General features: G+C 40.3%; 1 protein-coding gene and 2 long non-coding RNA genes across 3 annotated transcripts in view; 1 reads left to right on the forward strand and 2 right to left on the reverse strand.

Moving 5' to 3' along the window:
• Positions 1-4: 4 nt before the first annotated feature.
• On the reverse strand, positions 5-3,234 carry LOC117814243. Its single transcript, XR_004631536.1, has 4 exons — positions 3,176-3,234; positions 1,565-1,603; positions 781-814; positions 5-35 (listed from the first exon to the last, which is right to left on the reverse strand). It is a non-coding gene; the product is annotated as an uncharacterized LOC117814243 (long non-coding RNA).
• A 2,656-nt stretch (positions 3,235-5,890) lies between these two features.
• Positions 5,891-22,881, reverse strand: part of LOC117814242 (protein NLRC3-like) — a 29,890-nt gene continuing 12,899 nt past the window's right edge. The window contains exons 3-6 of the mRNA XM_034685462.1: positions 9,374-9,493; positions 9,003-9,075; positions 7,969-8,176; positions 5,891-7,695 (exon numbers count right to left, since the gene is read on the reverse strand). Of these exons, the coding sequence (XP_034541353.1) occupies positions 5,891-7,695; positions 7,969-8,176; positions 9,003-9,075; positions 9,374-9,493 (2,206 nt within the window). The remainder of the gene's footprint in view (positions 7,696-7,968; positions 8,177-9,002; positions 9,076-9,373; positions 9,494-22,881) is intronic.
• LOC117814244 lies at positions 15,947-19,855 on the forward strand. The gene is made up of 3 exons (XR_004631537.1): positions 15,947-16,156; positions 19,419-19,455; positions 19,646-19,855. It is a non-coding gene; the product is annotated as an uncharacterized LOC117814244 (long non-coding RNA).

Consider the following 22,881-nt stretch of genomic DNA (forward strand, 5'->3'; position numbering starts at 1 on the left):
TCACCAATAAAAAGGGTTCTCCCACAGAGCAAATGCTATGTTGGATAAAAGACAGACAAAAATCAATCAAACTGACAGAGGCGAGGATAAACGAGTGTCACCGAGCAGAGACCAGATTTAAAGCAAACAAACACATTTGTTTTATTTCATTCCCTCATCCAATGAGAATCGATAAGGAATCGGATTGTTAAGCAGCATCGATAATGGAATCAGAATTGCTAAGTTCTTATCAATTCCCATCCCTAACAGGGGCCCTCACTTATCAATCTTGTGTGGAAACTGGTTCAGATCTGTATGTAGAAACAAGCTTGGCAATGTTCACATGCGATTTATGAAACGTGAGTACCTGGGCTAATCATGGCATAAGCCTGATCAGGTATTGTTAATCTTGCAGTTGAAAACAATCGGAATTTAAATAACACGCCCCTAATATTCACGGTTCAGCTGGCCTAACCCAGAGAATTTACAACATGGAGTTCGTCATGAACAATTTGATACGTATAAACAGGCTACAGTCAATCTTGATCACACATTTGTTCATTAAGTAAGGGCATCGGGATTATCTGAAGTATAAAAAAGTACTAAGTAGGACCCATGACCTTAATATATATTTTTAAAGACAAAGACACCTAATTTCATCATCAACAATTTGATACTCTAGAAACAGGATATGGTCACAAATTTGGTAACAGCTGCATAACATGGGTAAATACTGCACTTAACATGTTTACAGACTTACATCATATTCCAATACAAAATTCAAGAGTTGACATAACTTACTGATAAAAGATGATCTCTGATGCATCAGATGAATCTGTCGAGTAGAAAAAAATATTACTCCCTGTGTTTACATTATTACAGTGTTTTTCTTACCAACACATATTGCTAGACAAGACAAAAGGTCATTTCTGATTTCATTATTAACAATTAGAATTTTTTGAAACAAGCTACATGCACAAGTACAGTCAAGGTAACATCACCAAAGTTAATCATGCATTACCATCTCATCAGACAATTTTTTGCATCGTAATTATATACATAAATTTAAGTGTTGAAATATTTGACAGGTCAGATGACTATTTTGGATAAACAGACAAAAACTCAATCAGGATGAGACAAAGGCAACTAGTGTTTTCATCTATAGGTGGATTCTTTGGACACAGATCATAGTCATAAAAATAGTTACATGCATTTAATCCAATGAAGCAATGTGGCACAAAAAAAGTATTTCTGATGCATCTATGTTTTATTGTAGTATTTAAAAAATATGCCATTTAAATAAGAAAAAAAACACTTGTCAGTCCAGTCAATTATAGAGGAGTTTGAAAAAACCTGCACACAAATCTGGGAAGATGCACACACTAGTGCTGTGTGTAATGGCAGTCACTGTCAGAGTAATGATATCTACCATGAATTACAAAGATAATTTTCAAGACTTAGTGGGTACTATTTAAAAAAAATTGTAGATTTCCAATCCATATATCTAAGACTGGAGTAAAAGACAAAATAAGGAGCACCCACAAATAATCATCTTTAAATATCTAATGTTTCACATTTAGATTACCTTGATTCCTGATGCACACTTCTTAGCTTCCACTTCAGCCTTAAAGAAAAACAAATTGGACAAGATTAAATCAAAACTTGCAGATATGATTTGCTTGATCAATACTAAATATCTTAAAAAATTAGGACATTTTATCATTACATAGTGATAAGGGATCACGCATGTGAAAATATGTTAATTCACTATCAACCCCATCAAGTCTGCAATGCAACATTCAACTCATGGTTGAGCCCGAGACCACATAAAGACTTTTTTATAATCCTTTTTGTTCAGCACTCAGGACTTTGTAGCTTCTTACTAAATCTGTATTATCTGACTTTCCTTTACTCCCCTTCTCTTTATTTTTCTCTTTGAGTTGTGTCAAGTTACTACAGCTGACAACATGCTGTTTCCTGTTATCAACCTTTCAAAGTAAAGTGTTTTGGGACTACGGAACATTAGGGGACTTTTATTGTGAAAAGTTTTTTCGGAAATGAAATGTTAATCATTGAAGTAGCTTAACTATGATTAGCGGCGGCTTTATTTTTACAATTGTTCATCTGGCCTCAAGTCACAGCTATAGTCATCGACCCTACACAATTGTGACTTTAAACTCTAGAGTTTTAACACACTTTGAAGCAGGTAGAGCCGTGGTTATAGATAAAAATCCCTGCATCGCGAGCTACAGCTGCTTCTTCTTGATGAGCGGCTCTGCTCTGAAGTGCCACAGGGTAACACAGAGAGGAGGGGGGTCCGATCAACGTTTTTGTCTGTCACATATCACTCTGCAACGCTACTATGTTTACCTACCACTTCACTTCTATCATACATACACATAGTTGGCCTAGTTAGCGATACAGAATTGGCAGTATTGTTTTAAATAAGCCGTGCAGTGCCCCCCGCGCTGTTTTCCTATGACTTCCAGGCACGGTTTGCCTAAAAGAAGAATCATAACTTGTCCACACTAAGCTCCTGAGTCACGCACACACACTCAAAGTGCATCCTGCTGTTTATACCTAAACTGCTTTCTCGACTCAGAACGAAATGGCGTTATACTGCACGTGAAGTTAGTACATTGATGCCTCTCGGTCCGTTAGCACAAGTCACTTGAAGCAACGGCCACAGTAAAAAAAAATTCAAAAACACACGTATAAAACCCACACAAACCGCGCCTACTACGAAACAACTACTTTACTTGCCCAAAACATTAGTACATCTTTACACTATGATACATCACCTGTTTTAATATGCTGATAACATTATAATCACTCCTAGCATAACTTTGTCCATGCTACCTTAAGCCACTTGTTCATTTTACCGGAGAGCATGAGTTAAAAAATAAATCACAAACATGCTTACCAGATCAGGAGGCACAATATAAACATCAAAAAGACGCTTATTACAAATTCCATTGATTGAGACGGAGAGTTAGACGCTAAACTTGGCATTGTTGACAGCTAAATACACGGCGAAGTTTAAGGAAAATGGCGGACAATGTGGCGGGGCAGTACGCCTTTACATCTGTAACTTCATACAAATGTTTTGCTTCAATGAATAAACTTTACAGAAGTAAAAAAAAATTGACATATTCTTTTACATTAAATTAAGCAAAGAAGCTTTTTTTGTACTTACAAATTACTCCACTTGAAGACTCCATCCGAGACGATCCGCCATATTGAAAAGGATTTTCAGAAAACGTCAGTTCAAATAAAGCGTCATGACGTCACGACACGCCCCCCTCATGTACTTGAAAGTAACAATTAAGCAGACTGTTTAAACTAAAAAATACTGAGTCAAGTAAAGTGAAAACTGTGTAAGTTGTTCAGAGAAAGAAAATATGTTGAGTACTGCTAACTAGATAACAGATTTTTAGTACAGCATAATCAGTCTTTATAAGTCAGCAGTACTGTTCGGGTTTACAGTGTATTTATAAAAACCATAAGCATCATGAGCATGAAACCTGACCTGAAAGTTTCCAGGTTACAGTTTGGATTCTTTAGTCCAGAAGATAGCAGGTCCACTCCTGAATCCTGCAGGTCGTTGTTACTCAGGTCCAGCTCTCTCAGACTGGAGGACTGTGAGCTGAGGACTGAGGACAGAGCTTCACAGCTTCTCTCTGAGAGGTTACATCCAGTAAACCTGAAAGACGTGAGAATTAGACAAAAATGCTCTCATTAAAAGGACATGAATAGCAAAAATGTATTATTCCCACTCTTATTTATTCATCAACAAATGATAATTTTCTTCTTGATGCAGTTTTCTATGACCACTTATTGTTAGTCAACATTAAGTAGAGTTTGACTAAATACAGTCCCCTCTGAAAGTATTGGAACAGTGAGGCCAATTCCCTTATTTTTGCTGTAGACTGGAAACATTTGGGTTTGACACCAAAAGATGAACATGAGACAAGAGATCAACATTTCAGCTTTTATTTCCAGGTATTTACATCTGGATCTGATACACAACTTAGAAGATAGCATTATTTGTAAAGGATCATCACATTTTTAGGTGAGCAAAACTATTGGAACAGATACACTTAAAATACATTAAAGTGAATAAGACTTAATATTTTGTTGCAAATCCTTTGCTTGCAATAACTGCATCAAGCCTGTGATCCATTGACATCACCAACCTTTTGCATTCTTCTTTTGTGATGCTTTTCCAGGCTTTCACTGCAGCCTCTTTCAGTTGTTGTTTGTTTTGGGGGGTTACTCCCTTCAGTCTCCTCTTTAGCAGGTAAAATGCATGCTCTATAGGGTTTAAGTCTGGAGATTGACTTGGCCAGTCTAAAAGCTTCCACTTATTGCCCCTGATGAACTCCTTTGTTGTTTTTGCAGTGTGTTTGGGGTCATTATCTTGCTGCATGAAGAAGGATCTCCCAATCAGTTTGGTTGCATATTTCTTTAAATTGGCAGACAAAATGTTTCTGTAGACTGCCGAGTTCATTTTGCTGCTGCCATCATGTGTTACATCATCAGTGAAGGTTAATGATCCCGTCCCAGAAGAAGCCATGCAAGCCCAAGCCATGACATTTCACAGATGAGCTTGTATGTTTGGGATCATGAGCAGATCCTTCCTTTCTCCAAACTTTAGCCTTTCCATCACTTTGGTAAAGGTTCATCTTTGTCTCATCAGTCCATAAAACTTTGTCCCAGAATTGTTGAGGCTCATCTCTGTACTTTTTTTGGCAAAATCCAGTCTGGCCTTCCTATTCTTTTTGCTAATGAGTGGTTTGCATCTTCTAGTGTAGCCTCTGTATTTTTGTTTGTGAATGATTAACCTTCATTGATGATGTAACACATGATGGCAGCAGCAAAATGAACTCGTCAGTCTACAGAAACATTTTGTCTGCCAATTTTAAAGAAATATGCAACCAAACTGATTGGGAGATCCTTCTTCATGCAGCAAGATAATGACCTCAAACACACTGCAAAAACAACAAAGGAGTTCATCAGGGGCAAGAAGTGGAAGCTTTTAGACTGGCCAAGTCAATCTCCAGACTTAAACCCTATAGAGCATGCTTTTTACCTGCTAAAGAGGAGACTGAAGGGAGTAACCCCCCAAAACAAACAACAACTGAAAGAGGCTGCAGTGAAAGCCTGGAAAAGCATCACAAAAGAAGAATGCAAAAGTTTGGTGATGTCAATGGATCACAGGCTTGATGCAGTTATTGCAAGCAAAGGATTTGCAACAAAATATTAAGTCTTATTCACTTTAATGTATTTTAAGTGTATCTGTTCCAATAGTTTTGCTCACCTAAAAATGTGATGATCCTTTACAAATAATGCTATCTTCTAAGTTCTGTATCAGATCCAGATGTAAATACCTGGAAATAAAAGCTGAAATGTTGATCTCTTGTCTCATGTTCATCTTTTGGTGTCAAACCCAAATGTTTCCAGTCTACAGCAAAAATAAGGGAATTGACCTCACTGTTCCAATACTTTCGAAGGGGACTGTATATTGTTCCCTCTGACTTGTTTTCATTGAAGCCCTGAAAAACCTCAGAATCATGAGAATTTCATCTTGATGCCATTTTCAAATTGTTCAAATTCTGTAAGAGAGTGGAACTTTACAATCAGTCTCAGACTGACCTGAGAGTTTCCAGGTTACAGTTTGGATTCTGTAGTCCAGAAGATAGCAGGTCCACTCCTGAATCCTGCAGGTCATTGTTACTCAGGTCCAGCTCTCTCAGACTGGAGGACTGTGACCTGAGGACTGAGGACAGAGCTTCACAGCTTCTCTCTGAGAGGTTACATCCACTCAGCCTGAAGAAGATGATGAGAACAAACAAAGGTTTCAGTTGTCATGTACAGAATGAATTCTATTTCAAATGTCTCACTCATGAACTCACACAGCTTTGTTGGAGGCTTTGATCACTGGCAGCAGCCTCAGAAGAGCCTCCTCTGAAGCAGAGAACTTCTTCAGGTCAAACACGTCCAGATCTTCCTCTGAGGACAGTAAGATGAAGACCAGAGCTGACCACTGAGCAGGAGACAGTTTCTCTCTGGAGAGACGTCCTGATCTCAGGGACTCTTGGATCTCCTCCACTAGAGAACGATCATTCAGTTCATTCAGACAGTGGAACAGGTTGATGCTTCTCTCTGCAGAAAGATCCTCACTGATCTTCTTCTTGATGTACTGGACTGTTTTCTGATTGGTCTGTGAGCTACTTCCTGTCTGTGTCAGCAGACCTCTCAGGAGAGTCTGATTGGTCTGCAGTGAGAGACCCAGGAGGAAGCGCAGAAACAAGTCCAGGTGTCCGTTTGGACTCTGTAAGGCCTGGTCCACAGCACTCTGATGGAGACGGTTCAGTTCAGGTTTGTCTCCAAAGATTCTAGAGATCAGGGACGTTGGTTGTTCTTCTGGTTGTTCTTGTTCCATCAGGTTGAGTCCAGACTTGGTGAAGGTCAGATGGACATGAAGAGCAGCCAGAAACTCCTGAATGCTCAGGTGGATGAAGCAGAACACCTGGTCCTGGTACAGTCCTCTCTCCTCTCTGAAGATCTGTGTGAACACTCCTGAGTACACTGAGGCTTCCTTGATCTTGATGCCACACTCTGTCAGGTCGGACTCATAGAAGATCAGGTTCCCTTTCTGCAGCTGATCAAAAGCCAGTTTTCCCAGAGACTGGATCATCTCCCTGCTCTCTGGACTCCAGAGTGTATCAGTCCCAGATCCTCCATCGTACTTGATGATCTTCAGTTTGGACTGGACCACCAGGAAGTGGATGTACATCTCAGTCAGGGTCCTGGGCAGCTCTCCTCTCTCTCTGGTCTTCAGCACATCCTCCAGAACTGTAGCAGTGATCCAGCAGAAGACCGGGATGTGGCACATGATGTGGAGGCTTCGGGATTTCTTAATGTGGGAGATGACTCTGCTGGCCTGCTCCTGGTCTCTGAACCTCTTCCTGAAGTACTCCTCCTTCTGAGGGTCAGTGAACCCTCTGACCTCTGTCACCATGTCAACACACTGAGGAGGGATCTGATTGGCTGCTGCAGGTCTTGTGGTGATCCAGAGGCGAGCAGAGGGGAGCAGGTTCCCCCTGATGAGGTTTGTCAGCAGCACATCCACTGAGGTGGACTTTCTAACATCAGTCAGGATCTGATTGTTGTGGAAGTCCAGAGGAAGCCGACACTCATCCAGACCATCAAAGATGAACAGAACCTGGAACTCTTCAAACCTGCAGAGTCCTGCTTCTCTGGTCTGAGTAAAGAAGTGATGAACAAGTTCCACCAAGCTGAACTTTCTCTCTCTCAGCACATTCAGCTCTCTGAAAGTGAAGGGGAATGTGAACTGGATGTCCTGGTGGTCTTTGTCTTCAGCCCAGTCCAGAGTGAACTTCTGTGTTAAGACGGTTTTCCCGATGCCAGCCACTCCCTTTGTCAGCACTGCTCTGATTGGTTGATCTCTTCCAGGTGAGCCTTTAAAGATGTCTTCTTGTCTGATGGTGGTCTCTGGTCTGTGTGGGGTCCTGGATGCTGCTTCAATCTGTCTGACCTCATGTTCATCATTGAGCCCTCCAGTCCCTCCCTCTGTGATGTAGAGCTCTGTGTAGATCTGGTTCAGGAGGGTTGGGTTTCCTGCTTTAGCGATCCCCTCAAACACACACTGGAACTTCTCCTTCAGGTCAGACTTCAGTTTACGTCTGCACTCTGCAGCACCAGTTCCTGAAAGAACCAAAGAGAAATGTGATGAATGATCTGAAGCTACAATCAGTCTGATGAATTTACACTTTCAGACATCAGGATGGATTTGATTTTCCTCCTCTCTGAAATCTCTTCATCAGCTGTGAACAGTTTCTCACAGCTCATAGATGTGATCCAAATGTGTGCATCATATTAACAGCAGAGTTTGAAATGTAAACCTCTCCCATGTTGTCTCCATTTCCTCTCTCCATCATGTTCAATGTGTTCAAATCCTCTTACTGCTCTGCAGACAGTCAGCCAGCTCCTCCTGCTTCATTCTCCTCAGGAAGTGCAGAGTGATCTCCAGAAAGGCCTCTCTGCTCCTCCTCTGCTCTTCATCCTCATCCTCCCTCTGACTCTCTAAGCATTCTGGGTAATCTGGACTCAGAACTCTCTGGATCTCCTTCAGCTCGGTCTTTACAAAACTGATGATGTTCTCCTGGAGCAGCTGGAACAAAATAGAACATCAGATCATCTGTGACAGACAGAGAGCCTGCTGGTCTGCAGAGTCCAGCATGGAGACTGGATCACAATGCTGTTTCAGGATTTAGTCTGTGGATCCTGCCCTATGACCCCTCTAGAACACTACGCTCCCAGCATGCAGGCCTGCTCATCATACCTAAAGTCTCTAAAAGTAGTATGGGAGGTAGAACCTTCAGTTATCAGGCCCCTCTCCTTTGGAATCATCTACCAGTCAGGGTCCGGGAGGCAGACACCCTCTCTACTTTTAAGAGTAGGCTTCAAACTTTCCTTTTTGATAAAGCTTATAGTTAGAGCTGGATCAGGCTTGGACCAGGTCTTAGTTATGCTGCTATAGGCTTAGACTGACACACTGGGATCCTGTCTTTCCCTCTCTCTCCTCTCTCTGCCTGTCTCTTACTTTAACTCTTCCTGTCCCATTAAAGTTACTAACCATAGACCTTTCTGGAGTCCCTGAGCTCCCTTGTCCCGTAGGTTCCTCTGGATCTCTGCTGCTGTGGACGTGGTCCAGACTCCAGCTGCTACAACTACTACTATCCGTCTCCCCACTATCATCTCTCTCTCTCTTCATCTCCCTCTATCCCTCTCTCCAACACGGTCTCAGCAGATGTGTGTCTAACATGAGTCTGGTCCTGCTGGAGGTTTCTGCCTGTTAAAGGAACTTTGTCCTTGCCACTGTAACTTGCTAAATGCTGCAAAGTGCTAAATTCCTGCGATCAGGAAACAGAAACATCCGAACAGAATGAGTGTGTGCTCTGATTCTCAGGAGGAGCTGTGTTTGTACATTTACTCACCATCAATATGGAGTCCAGCTGTGTTTGATGCTGCTGGGCAGACTGACCAATGGGAGCCTCTGATCTCTGAACTCTGTGGAACAAATAGAACATCATGTAGTGTATATAATATAATGACACACAGTGTTGGTGTGATAGATTCTATGTAGTGGATCCTGGTAGAAACACTGCTGGATCCTCCTACAAACACAGGACACACATGAAGATACTACATGCTGAGTACAGTTATCTCTGCCTCCAATCCTGTTTACTGCTGTTGATCCTGATAGAAACACAACGAGGGACAAATGTTCACCTTCACAGAGAAAACACCGACCACAGTTACAAATGTTTCACACACAACAACAGGAAGTTCACTTTGAGAGGCTTACCGCTCATCAGCACTCATCGCTCCAGATTTGAAATAAATAGGTTTGCCCATAGACCGGTCACTCTTTAAGGACACACAGCTGGGTCCAGATCCAGTAGAGTCTGGTCTCTGAAGTGGGACTCTGACAGAATCACAAACACTGATGAACAAACATGAACTCTGAAAATCTTCCAGGTTTGAGTGCTGCTGAAATTTACTACAAACTTTTCTAATGTTTGATTCTGATAAAAACTCTGTGATCGATTATTACCTTAGACCATCAGACCGTCGTCCATCTTTGAAGTCATCACGTATGCCCATAGACCGGTCACTCTTTAAGGACACACAGCTGGGTCCAGATCCAGGAGAGTCTGGTCTCTGAAGTGGGACTCTGACAGAATCACAAACACTGATGAACAAACATGAACTCTGAAAATCTTCCAGGTTTGAGTGCTGCTGAAATTTACTACAAACTTTTCTAATGTTTGATTCTGATAAAAACTCTGTGATCGATTATTACCTTAGACCATCAGACTGACGTCTATCTTTGAAGTTCAAATATCGAGACATAGACCAATCACTCTTTAAGGACAAACAGCTGGGTCCAGGTTCAGGTCCAGGTCCAGGTCTCTGAGCTTCATGTTCCCCACACAGAGTACTTTTAGAGGGAGGGGCTCCCTCCTCTCTGTCCTCACACTGATCCATAGCAGAGCCTCCACCTTCACACAAACACAACAACATGTTCATCATTACAACCACAGACTGTAGAATAAATGGACGTAGTCTCCGTGACGTCCCCCATCTGTTCCTGAAGCGCTGTTTTGAAGATCGTTGGCGGGTGCCATATTGGAAATGTTGAACTCAACCTAACTTCGTCCAAGTTAGTCTGCGGTAAAGAGGCGGACCTTTAGCCTTTACACTAACAGCTACAGGGTGACCGTCTGTCAATCAAGTCAGGCATGCCCTTATTTGGGCAAAGCTCGTTAGTGTAATATCTTTATAAATATTCAGTTATAGAATAATTCACCCCGTACAGTGTGTGCTGAGAGAGAAATGAGATATTCAGACCTAAACTGTTTTTTGAACCAGGCTGTAAACATGTTTATTTCTGCTGTAAAGATCGTCTTCTTTGAATGGGTGTGTATGTGGTTTCCTGTGTTTCTGCAGCCAGCCTCTAGTGGACGTTCGAGGAACTGCAGTTTTTACCACCCCCACATGGTCTTCATATTTTCAGACCTGAGGTTTCCGCTTGATTACAACAAGCTTTACACCACAGCAGGGGCGCCGCCAGGGATTTTGGGCCCCATGACAAAATATCACATTGGACCCCATCACCAAAGACCACAAGAACCCTGTGCAACTGCTGTAACCACATCTCCAGGATCCAATCGACCCAGACGTGACATTAAAACAGACTAAATCCCTCAATGCTTCCACCTGCCCAGCATCCAAAACAGACTATAGGCTGTAGCTTATGTAGCTTAGCTATAGCTTTGTTTTTAGAGGCTTTAGTAATAGTACAGATAGAGAGAGAAAGAAGAGATTCCCACAGACCCCCTTCAATAATGCTAATTGACATGCTCCGTTGCTCACCTTCTTGTTCATGGGGTTGGGGGGAGTTGTGGGGAGACAGGTCACCTGCTGACATATCAGCTGCTGAGTCTGGTAGGGAGGGTGGGGAAACCCATTTAGTATAATTAGCTACAACGTAGTTCATCTCATTGTGGACATCAAACTAGCAAACAGGTTGATTTGATCCACTCAAAGACTATACCAACCTTTCCTGGAGAAGAACTGGGTGACATACTGTCGCCCTTTCTTCTCTCTCTCCTTTCTTTCCCTCCTTTTCTGGGACCCAGACTTTGTCTTTCCAGACCTTTTAGCTGCCTTTCTGTGCACTGTGCAACTTCTGTCTGACTGCAGCACAGCTGATTAGAGCGAGTCAGGCTGGGCTGGACCATTTCATGCTGATACAGGGAGGGGGGGGTTAACATGAATTTTCCCAAATAAAGTAGAGATCTCTGATATACATTTTATGAAGACAACGGGACCGTTTTTTAAATTGCCTTATTTTGAATAATGTTTTTATTTATTTATTTTTATTTCTTATTATTTTCGGGCCCCCTGTCAGTCATGGGCCCTTAGAATCTTTCTAACGTTTCCCCCCTATACGGCGCCACTGCACCACAGAGACACACACTGCTCTCTGACACAGTGTCATTCCTGCTTCTACCACCAGATGGAGCCACATTCATTATAGTCTCTGTGAGGGGCGCTCACTCTGACTAGTTGTGTGTGTGTGTGTGTGTGTGTGTGTGTGTGTGTGTGTGTGTGTGTGTGTGTGTGTGTGTGTGCTCAGTATTCTTGTCTTTTTTCCCTCTCCCTTTTCATGGCTTATGATATTAGTGGTTACTCCTTTGGGGTCACTTTAAGACCCCCCCCCCAGTTAACACTCTGTTTCCACAGCTCTACCTGCTTCAAAGTGTGTTAACACTCTGTTTCCACAGCTCTACCTGCTTCAAAGTGTGTTAACACTCTGTTTCCACAGCTCTACCTGCTTCAAAGTGTGTTAACACTCTGTTTCCACAGCTCTACCTGCTTCAAAGTGTGTTAACACTCTGTTTTCTAAAGTCCTAAACCTGTAGGATCGATGGCTGTAGCTGTGACTTGAGGCAAGATGAAGAAATGTAAATAATAGAACTCCTGCAGGCCACCGCCAGTCGAAGTTAAGCTACTTCAATGATTAACATTTCATTTCCGGTTTCACAATAAAAGTCCCCTCATGTAACGTAGTCCCAAAAACTTTACTTTGAAAGGGCTATAACAGGAAGCAGCCTGTTGTCAGGTGTAGTAACTTCACACTTTGAATAAAGTACCTGTAGATGCCTCTAAATATTTAGCCTCTAAATGAATGAGCACACTTTCTTCCAAATGTCCATTCTATTCAAAATGAAAAGTCTCTCCCAAATATAACATTTCTTATTGATAGAAATAACAGGAGTTGGTTGTGTTAATAAAGACATAGAAACACAAACATATGTGCTGGTGTCCCAGTTTCAAAATAGAAGTAGACAGTCATGAAATTTGGATTTCCCTTCTACAATACAACATCTTCAGATCAAACATATCTCGACGAGGAAACAGAGCTCGATACAACACCGGATGCTCCCTTGGGCGGTGCCGAAGTGGGACAGGATGTAACCCTTTATGTGTCGCATGAAGCTACTTTTCATAGAGTTAACATTACAGCACAGATTATTTATAGCATATCCATGTCCTCAAAATACATATATTTTGCCCTAGAGAGGAATGCATTTTACTCCATATTCATACTTTCTTGTTTATTCTGTACTTTGCTATTCTGATTAGTTGATTCAATCGGATCATTTCTTAATTTACAGACTTACAGTTTGTTAACGACTGATCCCAAAGCTCTCCCAACAGAATCAACAAGACACCCATTTCCAACCTACTAGGTCATATATCATCAAGAAAGAAAATGAAATATTTATATGTCCCAAAATAGTCTAAATCAGCTATTTTTGCCATTATTTATTTATTTTTTGTCAAATCAGGTAACACTACCACTGGTTCCACTTTCTTACAGGTGAGGAGTTATAACTTTCCTGGTTTTTACATTAAATGCAATTGAATTATTAATTACACTGTTGCAACGATGTGTTTTTCTCATTAACAGTGTCATAACAAAATAAGGAGTTTGATTTTGTCCCTTTCTTACATGTTATGTATGTCAAAGTGTATAGAAACTGTATACAGAACATTAAGAAATGAAGAGAGGATTCTTTGAACTGAATGGTTCACATTTTGTTTTGATGAATCCATATTTTTAAGATTCAGTTACTGATAAAGATTATCAGAATGAGCCAGAACTTATGGTGGCTCCGGGCCACATCTGGCCACACCCTTTTTGCTATCTGGGTATGTTAGCCTGTGGCCCCGTTAGCCTCTGCTACATCTGCTAAGTGCGTCTCCCCTCTGTAGAACTGGCATAAAAGGACTTCAACACATTCAGACCCCCCTGGCTCTAGAAGGCACAGACCGGGAACACAGTCCTACCTTGTACTGATCCACGCGCAGCTTCACAGGTGGGGATAAACAGGGGAAAGGGCGAGGAACGGGAGAGACCTGAACCAGACTTCTCCCTCTTCAGCAGAAAACAGAAGTGAAACTGAACTCTGTGCTCCCTATGAGGGGCACGCAGTGGCGATTCTAGGACTTCTTTTCAGGGCGGGGGCAATAGGGGGCCAATGCTATATTTTAGGGGGCACCCAATTGCCTTGTGTTTGAATTGTGCTCTACAAATAAACTTCCTTGTATTTATATCATATGTTTACATTATAAGGCCAAACACATGACAAACATGAACACATGTTAAATTAACTATAGGAGTAGAACAACAAGGAATCCACTGCTTCAATAATAGAAAAGTATGCATCACCAAATGTGTAAAAGTAAGATAGAAAGCCTTTATATTTTCTTGTCTGTCCAAAAGATCTGGAGAGGTGTTGGGCCTCAAATATGAAGTGCAGCCCCTGATGTTACCAAAGGCAGGGATTTATGTACAGAAATAGAATAAAGGTCACTTAAAGTCATGGTATCGTCGACACTGTTGACCACACAATTCTTTCAAAAAGTTACAAAATTAATTGTGGGGTTCCCCAGGGTTTAATTTTAGGCCCAACTCTGTTTAATTTTTACATGTTACCCCTCGGAAGTGTCATCAGGAGGCACGGCATCAACTTTCATAGCTATGCAGATGACACACAGCTCTATATCGCCGTGTCTCCTGATGACCCAGGAACAATTGACACACTTTTTAACTGTGTTTTAGATATTAAGTCATGGATGGCAGAGAACTTTTTACAGCTCAACCAGGACAAAACTCAGGTTTTAGTCATTGGTACTGGACCTCAGAGAGAGAAACTGAACACCAAACTCCAAGCACTGGATCTAAAACCATGTGAGCAGGTAAAGAACCTGGGTGTGATCTTTGACTCACACCTCAGTTTTGAGCCACACATTAGAGAAATAACAAAAAAGGCTTTTTATCACCTAAAAAAACATTTCCAAAGTGCGTCAGTTTCTCTCTCTCAAGCCAATGCAGAGACACTAGTTCATGCTTTTATAACCTGTAGAATTGATTATTGGAATGCTCTTCTTTCTGGTCTCCCCAAAAAGAACATTTCTCAGCTTCAGCTGCTCCAGAACTCAGCAGCTAGAATGCTGACAAAGACCAGAAAGAGGGTCCACATCACACCAATTTTAAAGTCTCTGCATTGGTTTCCAGTATCTTTTAGATTTTAAGATGATTTTACTGGTTTTTAAATCTCTTAATGGTCTTGGCCCTTCTTATTTATCAGATTTGCTTTTATCATATGAGCCAGTGAGAGCCCTCAGGTCTTCAGGTAGCGGACTTTTAATTGTACCAAACGTAAAAACTGAGACCCACGGTGAGGCAGCTTTTTATTATCACGGCCCACGCCTGTGGAACACCTTGAGGATCTGAGGGCTGCACAGAGCATCAATATTTTTAAAGGCAAACTCAAGGCCGACCTTTTTAGTCTTGAGTTTTATTTTTATTCTTAATAGTTTTATTCTACTTTATTTACTTATTTATTTATTTTAAGTCTCACATCGTATTTTCTTTTAATGGTTTAATATTTGAGTCTTTTATTATCTTAGAAATGTATTTTACTTTGGTGATTTTAATTTCTTGTTTTGAGTTTTAACATCTTATTTTACCTCCAGTGTTTCCTCAGTAAGATAACATGAGAGCGTTTCCTCAGTTCGTTCAGCAACTTATTTAATTTTTGATTTATTTATTTTATTTTTATTGTTTTTATTGTTTTTATTACTATTGTTGCATATTGTGTTGTTAACCTTAGGATGGTGGGGTGGGTTTGGGGTCGGGGCTGGGGCTGGGATCTTTTTCTTAATTTATTCTATTTTAATTGTTTTTCTTGTACAGCACTTTGTGTTACAATGTCATTGTATGAAAAGCACTTTATAAATAAAGTCTGATTGATTGATTGATTGATTGATTGATTGATTGATTGATTGATTGATTGATTGATTGATTGATTGACTGATTGATAAGAAAGGGAACAAGGCTGTATAAGAGTGACACACAGTGTTTACCTTTGTTAATATTAAATACATCATTTATTACTATTAAATAATATTCTCTGCACTGCAGGACTGAGAGATACAGAAAATCATTCATCCTGCAGACATTAGGTTTCATAACTCTCTAGCCAATGAGAGATGAGCTGACAGACACCTGAATGACTTGTTTTATGTTTGATGTGATTTTTATAAGTTTATCATTTTATTTGTATCATTTTAAAGCTCTTGTGTTCACCAATCGGCTCGTCATCATTGCAGCGCTCGGACGGACGTTACAATATTATAAATCCTTTGTATCGACCGCGATGAGCCATTTGTTGATTAATGAAAAAACAATGAAATCTCTCAGCCTTCCTCGGCCCACCCCTCCCCTCCTGCTTGACCTAGGTTATCAAATGTTGCCATTAGAGCTGACCGGAGTCGGAGAGAAGTGAGTGGAAATGGATCAACAACAAAAGAGCAAAGGGGGGGGGGCAGAAAAGCTGCAAGAAAAAAAAAGGTAAACACAAGTGGACAGCAGAATGTGCCAAACTTACTGCCATGTTTGCCATCGCCACCTCAAGTTGGACTGCGGCAGCAGGTGCGGCCCCTGTCCCCCAGGGGTGTTCCAGGGATGTGCCTTTCATTGGTGTGGACTTCACAGGCATGCTTCACATTTGTAAGTTTACTATACTGTATACTGTTGTTATGTGTTCTTGCTGACATCCACCTGGATGGTCCTAAAGCCTACTACTTTTACAGAGTGACTGTAATGAATGCAACCATCTATTATTGCATTATTTTAAAGACACCAAGACTGTCAATGTCCATTTTTTGAAATAGTCTCATCCTCACTCTTGACCCACTTGTCCTCTCTTTCTCTCCCCTTGGAGTGAAGGTTTGCCTTTCCCTGATGTGGAGTTTACATGTGTTCTTTTTCTTTCATTGTGACTTTATTAAATAGCTCTTATTTTAATTCTAGAAGAGACAGTATCTCTTTCAATATATTTATTCTTAAATAAAAATTTCACAAATACACAAAAACCCCACAAAGAAAATAAACCCATAATGCTCACAGAAAACATTATCAAAACAAATCAAAACAAGACAAAAAAAAATTAAAATAAAAGACAAATTTTTCTTTCACAGTGTTAGTACATGCAGCAAACACAACCTGAAACATGTACTGTATACATTTAACATTTTAATGTGATACATTTGATACCCCTATACTTATTACTCTTACCCATTCTTCTTTCAGATAAGTTGCTATTGGTGACCAGTCTGTTATAAAAACTTCAAGAGTGCCTCTGAGAACATGAGATAATCTCTCTAATGGTAAAATAGACATGAGTTTTTCATACCACATTTTAATGTCAGGAGGCTCTTCATCCAACCATTTCTGGAGAATAGTGAGCCGTGCCGCATAAAGGGCAATTCTAAGAATGTATCTGTGTTTTCGTTGATAGGTTGAATCTAATCCCAATACAAAACTAAATGGGTTTAAAGGAACATCAATTTTAAATATCTTCTTAATTTCCATTTGGACAGATTGCCAAAAACTTTGAACTTTCGGACAGGACCACATCAGATGACTATAAGTACCACAGTTAGTTTTACATTTACAACAAAATGATGAGCACATGGAATCATATTTACTTCGAATAGCTGGGGTAACATGCAGTCTATGAATAATTTTGTATTGCGTTTCATAGGATTTGTTAGAACATGTCATTTTCTTTGCATTTAACAGAATATTTTTCCACATTACATCATCTAAGTGGGACCCGAAATCTTCGCTCCAACTTGTTTTACTCTTTATATTAGGAATTTTAACAAACATTTGAGTATATAAATAACTTAGAATGTTCTTCTTTAAAGATGAGGCCTTAAGTACCGTCATTTCAAGTTGATTCACATTCAAACCATGTTTATATATTGGAACAGCTTGGATGTAACTCCTAAGCTGTAAATAACGAAAAAATTGTGTTTGAGGAAGATCAAAATCAGCCATAAGTTGAGAAAAGGATTTCATAGTCCCACCTGAGAGGAGGTCTTGTATTTTAACAATACCAGCATCCCTCCATGCTCTAAAACCCAGATCTGAACAAGACTGAGCGAAATCAGGATTACAGAAAATAGGCGCTAAAACAGAGTATTTATTCATAATCCCAAAATGTCTTCGTACAAGGTTCCATGTTTTCAAAGTATTTCTGACGATAAAATTATCTTTCATTCCCTGTATTGCAATTGCATTTTTTATAAAAGGTAAGGTTGAGAGGGCAGGTTTGAGCCCAGAAGCTTCCAAGTCTAGAAAAGTTGAAATAGTCTCCTTTTTTAACCATTCAGTAATGTATCTAAGTTGAGATGCCCAGTGATAATACATTATGTTTGGCAGTCCTAGACCCCCTTTGTCAACTGGTAACTGGAGCTTTTCTAACTTAAGTCTGGGGCGTTTTCCTTTCCAAACAAATTTACAAATTAAACTGTGTAAAGATTTAAAAAACTGAACTGGAACATAATTTGGTATCATCTGCATTGGATATAGCAGTCTTGGTAATACATTCATTTTTAAAATAGCTATACGTCCAAGTAATGTCAAGGGTAGAGTTCCATCTTTGAAGATCTTTTCTAATTTCATTCACCACTACGTCTACATTTAGTTTGACCAAATCCTCAAATTTACAAGAAATATAAATTCCTAAATATTTAAACCCATTGAGAGACAGTTTAAAAGGAATAGATGATAATTCTGCACAACTCAGATTTCCCAGAGGTAGAGCCAATGATTTCTCATAGTTCACTTTATATCCAGAAAATACCCCAAATTCATTAATTATCCTGATGATGGCTGGAACTGAGGAGATGGGATTATTCAAAAATAAAAGGATGTCATCTGCATACAGAGAGATCTTATGCATTTTTTCTTTAGTTTGAATACCAGTAATTGAGGTGCTGCTCCTGATCATCTCGGCTAGAGGTTCCATTGCTAAGGCGAATAATAAAGGAGATAAGGGGCATCCTTGTTTTGTACCCTTACTTATTGTAAAAGGAGAAGATATTTCACCATTAATACAAACTGATGCTTGTGGTGCTGAATATAACAATTTAATCCAATCGATAAAACCCTCTCCAAAAGCGTACTCTTTTAAAGTTTTGAACAAATACCTCCACTCGATATGATCGAATGCTTTTTCCGCATCTAGTGTTACTACCAGGGCATCAAGTTTCTTTGTCTTGGCATACTGTAAAATATTTAATAATCTCCTGATATTCGAATATGAATGCCTGTTTTGGACAAAGCCAGTCTGGTCAAGCCCCACAATTTTTGGTATAATACCATTAAGCCTAGCTGCAAGTAGTTTAGCTAAAATTTTACAGTCTGTGTTCTGAATACTTATTGGTCTATAAGAGGCTGGATCATCCGGATCTTTGTTTTCTTTTAGTAACACTTTAATAGTAGCTTGTTGTAGTGAATGCGGAAGTTTTTTTATTAATAAGGAATGTTTAAACATTCTTGTTAAAAGGGGGGAGAAAATATTTGTAAAGGTTTTATAAATCTCTGGTGGGAGACCATCAGGTCCACAAGCTTTTCCAGTTGGTAAGGTACCTATCACCTCCTCGACTTCCTTACAAGTTAAATCCATATCACAATTAAATTTATCTTCATCAGACACTCTAGGAAGTTTTATCCGTTGAAAAAAGTCATTCATTTTATCATCCACGCTTTGTGATTTCGAGGTGTACAATGATTGATAAAAATCACTGAATACTTTAGCAATTTCCATATTAGTATAGTGTGCTTTCCCATTTTTATCCTTTATCCCAGTAATGAATTTATTTGAAGACTTATTACTAATTAGATTGGATAAGTATCAGAAGAGACAGTATCAGATGAATCTAGCATATCTGACCTCACCTCTGCTTTCTGTCTCCCTCAGAGCACCAAGGTCCATGTAACCTTTTGTCTCAGCATATGTAAGTACAAAATAAGCTATCATCTCTCTGTTCACCTAAACATTATTAAAACTATACCTTCACTGATCCCTGCTCTCTTTCTTTCCTTTGTCTGCCTGTCTCTGCATCTCTCTCTCTCTCTCTCTCTCTCTCTCTCTCTCTCTCTCTCTCTCTCTCTCTCTTGTTCTCTCTCTGTTTTTCATCCTTTAAGGTTCCACTTTGATGAGGAGCTCTTTATTTTACAGGGATATATGGTCTTACTGTGGTCTTAATTGTGTATTTGTATAAACAGTATATTTCATTAAACATTGAAAAGACATCTCTAGCAGTGTTTCTTTGACATCCACTTTCACTTCAAGATGGGAATTATGACACTGTGGCCATCTCTCCCAAGATGCAGTGGCGGAGCCAGGGGGTGGCCATGGACACCTCTGAAAACTGATTAGCTCCCCCAGTGGCCACCCTGAAATTCTTAAACATGATTGGCCATTTGCCATGTCAGAGGCATTACTTATATTTAAATCAGTTATTGTGTTGTTGTGTTTCAAGCTGCAGAGACAGCAGTTTCTGTGGATTTGAATATTATTTTTGCTGATGCTTTGATTTTGGACAATCATCTTCATTTTGAGTCCTTAAAGAGTTCAGCAGATTTAAATGTTGACACTCTGTCGAGTTACATTATTAATCTTAACATTAGAAATCTACAAATTTGTAACATTTGTTAAATTATTCTATGAAAAGAAGTTCAAGTAGATGTGATTATTGGAGGTAACCCTACTAGGTTTGGGGTGAGCCCCTAATGTTTTCCACGCCTGGCCACCCCTTAACAGTCAGTGCCCCAGTTTGGCCACCCAGGTCAAAACTGTCTGGCTCCACCACTGCCAAGATGAAAGTCTCTGTGAGTAGTGAAAGAGCGTATCCATTTTTTAACATGGTTACTCTCTTCCATGTAGGCTGTATATGTATGTATTTTAATTTTTGAAACAACACAATGTGCACATATATCCTCTGGTATGTTGTGTGCCTTTGCATATCATATAAATAATCATGGTGGGCCGCCATGGCCAAAAATGCCAGGGCCATTTTTTGGTCCCAGAACTCACACTGGCTCCACAGAAGCAATATGGCTGCAGCTGCCGATTGGTCTCAAAACAGCTCTTCAGGAACAGATGGGTGACGTCACGGATACTACGTCCATATTTCATACAGTCTATGATAATACTGTAACAGCTCTACTGTTTGTTAAACCTGTTCAGTGTAGATGTTCTTAATTCCTACAGTGTTGACAGTCAGTGAAGGCATCAGGAGAGGTGTAGAGTGTGTGAGCGGGAGAGAGGAGAGACAAGAGGAGAAGTTCTTCATTCATTCAAACATTGATTGTTGCTTTGTTGGTTGTCGTGGTAACGGCCGACAGTGACCGGTTATTAAAGATCAACGTGTTCACCAATCGGCTCGTCATCCCTACAGCGTCCGGACGGACGCTACAGTACATCTACATTTCTGTAGGACTTACTAAATGTCATTAATTCTTCTGCTTGTCAGAGCCCCCGTGGTGAGAGCTTTTTAGACTCTGATCCGGACTACAGTCCTGAGCAAAGACCCTCATGGGGTCAGAGGGGACAGGCCCGAGGTGGAGCGAGAGGGGCAGTCAGTAGAGTCAGGGGAAGCAGAGGCAGGAGACGGGGAGTGAACGCCGGGGAAATGTACGCTCTGCAGGAGGCGGGCAGAACGGCAGGACGGGATCTGATTGGTTTAACATTTTGGGACCCAAAAACGGTGATTGGTTGGTGTTTTCCCAGGTTTACTCCGGCTGTAGATAGCAGCTTTTTTTACCTCTTTTTTAAGAACACATTATGTATTGATTACCATCAGGACATAAAGATCATTTTAACCAGTAGAACAAAAAGTGGATCTAAATCTGAACACCAACCCCAGCTTTAAGCCAAGCTGAAGAAGTTTATCTGCGAAAAAATACTTTCTTTAAATTAACATGGGTCAGTTTGACCCGCAACATAACAGTGTTTCACGTTCAGCAGCACTACCTCCATTTCAGATTAAATAAATGAACTTCTTAGTTTGCAACACACTTCAGATCTGCATCATTGGTAAAGGAGGAGATGAAGAGGGTAGGATTGACTTTATTAAATGTGTACGTCATGGGAGGAAAGTGGTCTTTGTTAACACAGATGCACCAAATAATCATGAGGATAATAATGTTAAATAATGTTCTTGCTGATCTTTCTGAATTTGAACTGATAATTGGATCAGATGTGAATGCTGTACTGGACCCAGAACTGGACAAATCAACTAAATCACAATCCAAGCTGTTCAAACATTCACTCTCAGATTTCAATCTTGCTGATGTATGGAGGGTACACAATCCCAAATCTAGAGAGGATACTTTTTATTCAAACAGGCATAAATCCTTTTCCAGGAGAGACTTCTTATATCAGCATCTCTCATGTCCTGGGTAACAAACAGAGATAAAGCACATGAGCCTGACGGACCATCATGCATATACATGTCATCTGTTGATCTCATCATCACCCAAAAGAGCCACCAGGTGGGGTTTAATTTAACTTTAATTTAAGTTTGAAGTTGAACTATTAGACTTTTAAAACCAATAGACATTCAGTTAATGGAGTCAGGTTTCTCTGGGAGGAATTAAAGGCTTTATTAGAAATAACACAATCTCATTTTCCTTTAAAGTGAACAAAGAACAGCTGGAGAAAATACACAATTTAGAAACATCACTTTCCATCCAAGAACAAAATCAACAAATATATGACTCTGAACAAACCTTACCAGATATAAAGATAGAGTTAAATTCTCTACTAACACAGAGAGCTGAATGTATCATACACTAAACTAGAATGAATCATTGCTTTGATGGAAGTCTCCCTCGTCGTCTCTTGGCTAACAAATGAAAAACAGAACATCAATTTACAAATACAGCAAGAATAAGATTACAGAATGGGATCACTTCAATGAAGGAGTCTTCCATGCTAGACTCTCTGTTGTCTTTGGATGAACTCAAACAATCTGTATCCAGAATGAATTAGGGTAAGTCACCAGGAAGTGATGTCATCCATCCTGAGGTAGACCTCCAACTTTGGAGCATTCTAGGTCCCCTAATGTGTGTGTGTGTGTGTGTGTGTGTGTGTGTGTGTGTGTGTGTGTGTGTGTGTGTGTGTGTGTAGTGTGTGTGTGTGTGTGTGTTGTGGTGTGTGTGTGTGTGTGTGTGTGTGTGTGTGTGTGTGTGTGTGTGTGTGTGTGTGTGTCTGGTGTGTTTGTGTGTGTGTGGTGTGTTTGTTTGTGTGTGTGTGTGTTTGTGTGTGTGTGTGGTGTGTTGTGTGTGTGTGTGTGTGGGTGTGTGTGTGTGTGGTGTGTGTGTGTGTGTGTGTGTGTGTGGTTGTTTGCGTGTGTGCGGTGTGTTTGTGTGTGTGT

This window comes from Notolabrus celidotus, chromosome 6 (assembly GCF_009762535.1).
Source record: "Notolabrus celidotus isolate fNotCel1 chromosome 6, fNotCel1.pri, whole genome shotgun sequence".
Taxonomy (NCBI): domain Eukaryota; kingdom Metazoa; phylum Chordata; class Actinopteri; order Labriformes; family Labridae; genus Notolabrus; species Notolabrus celidotus.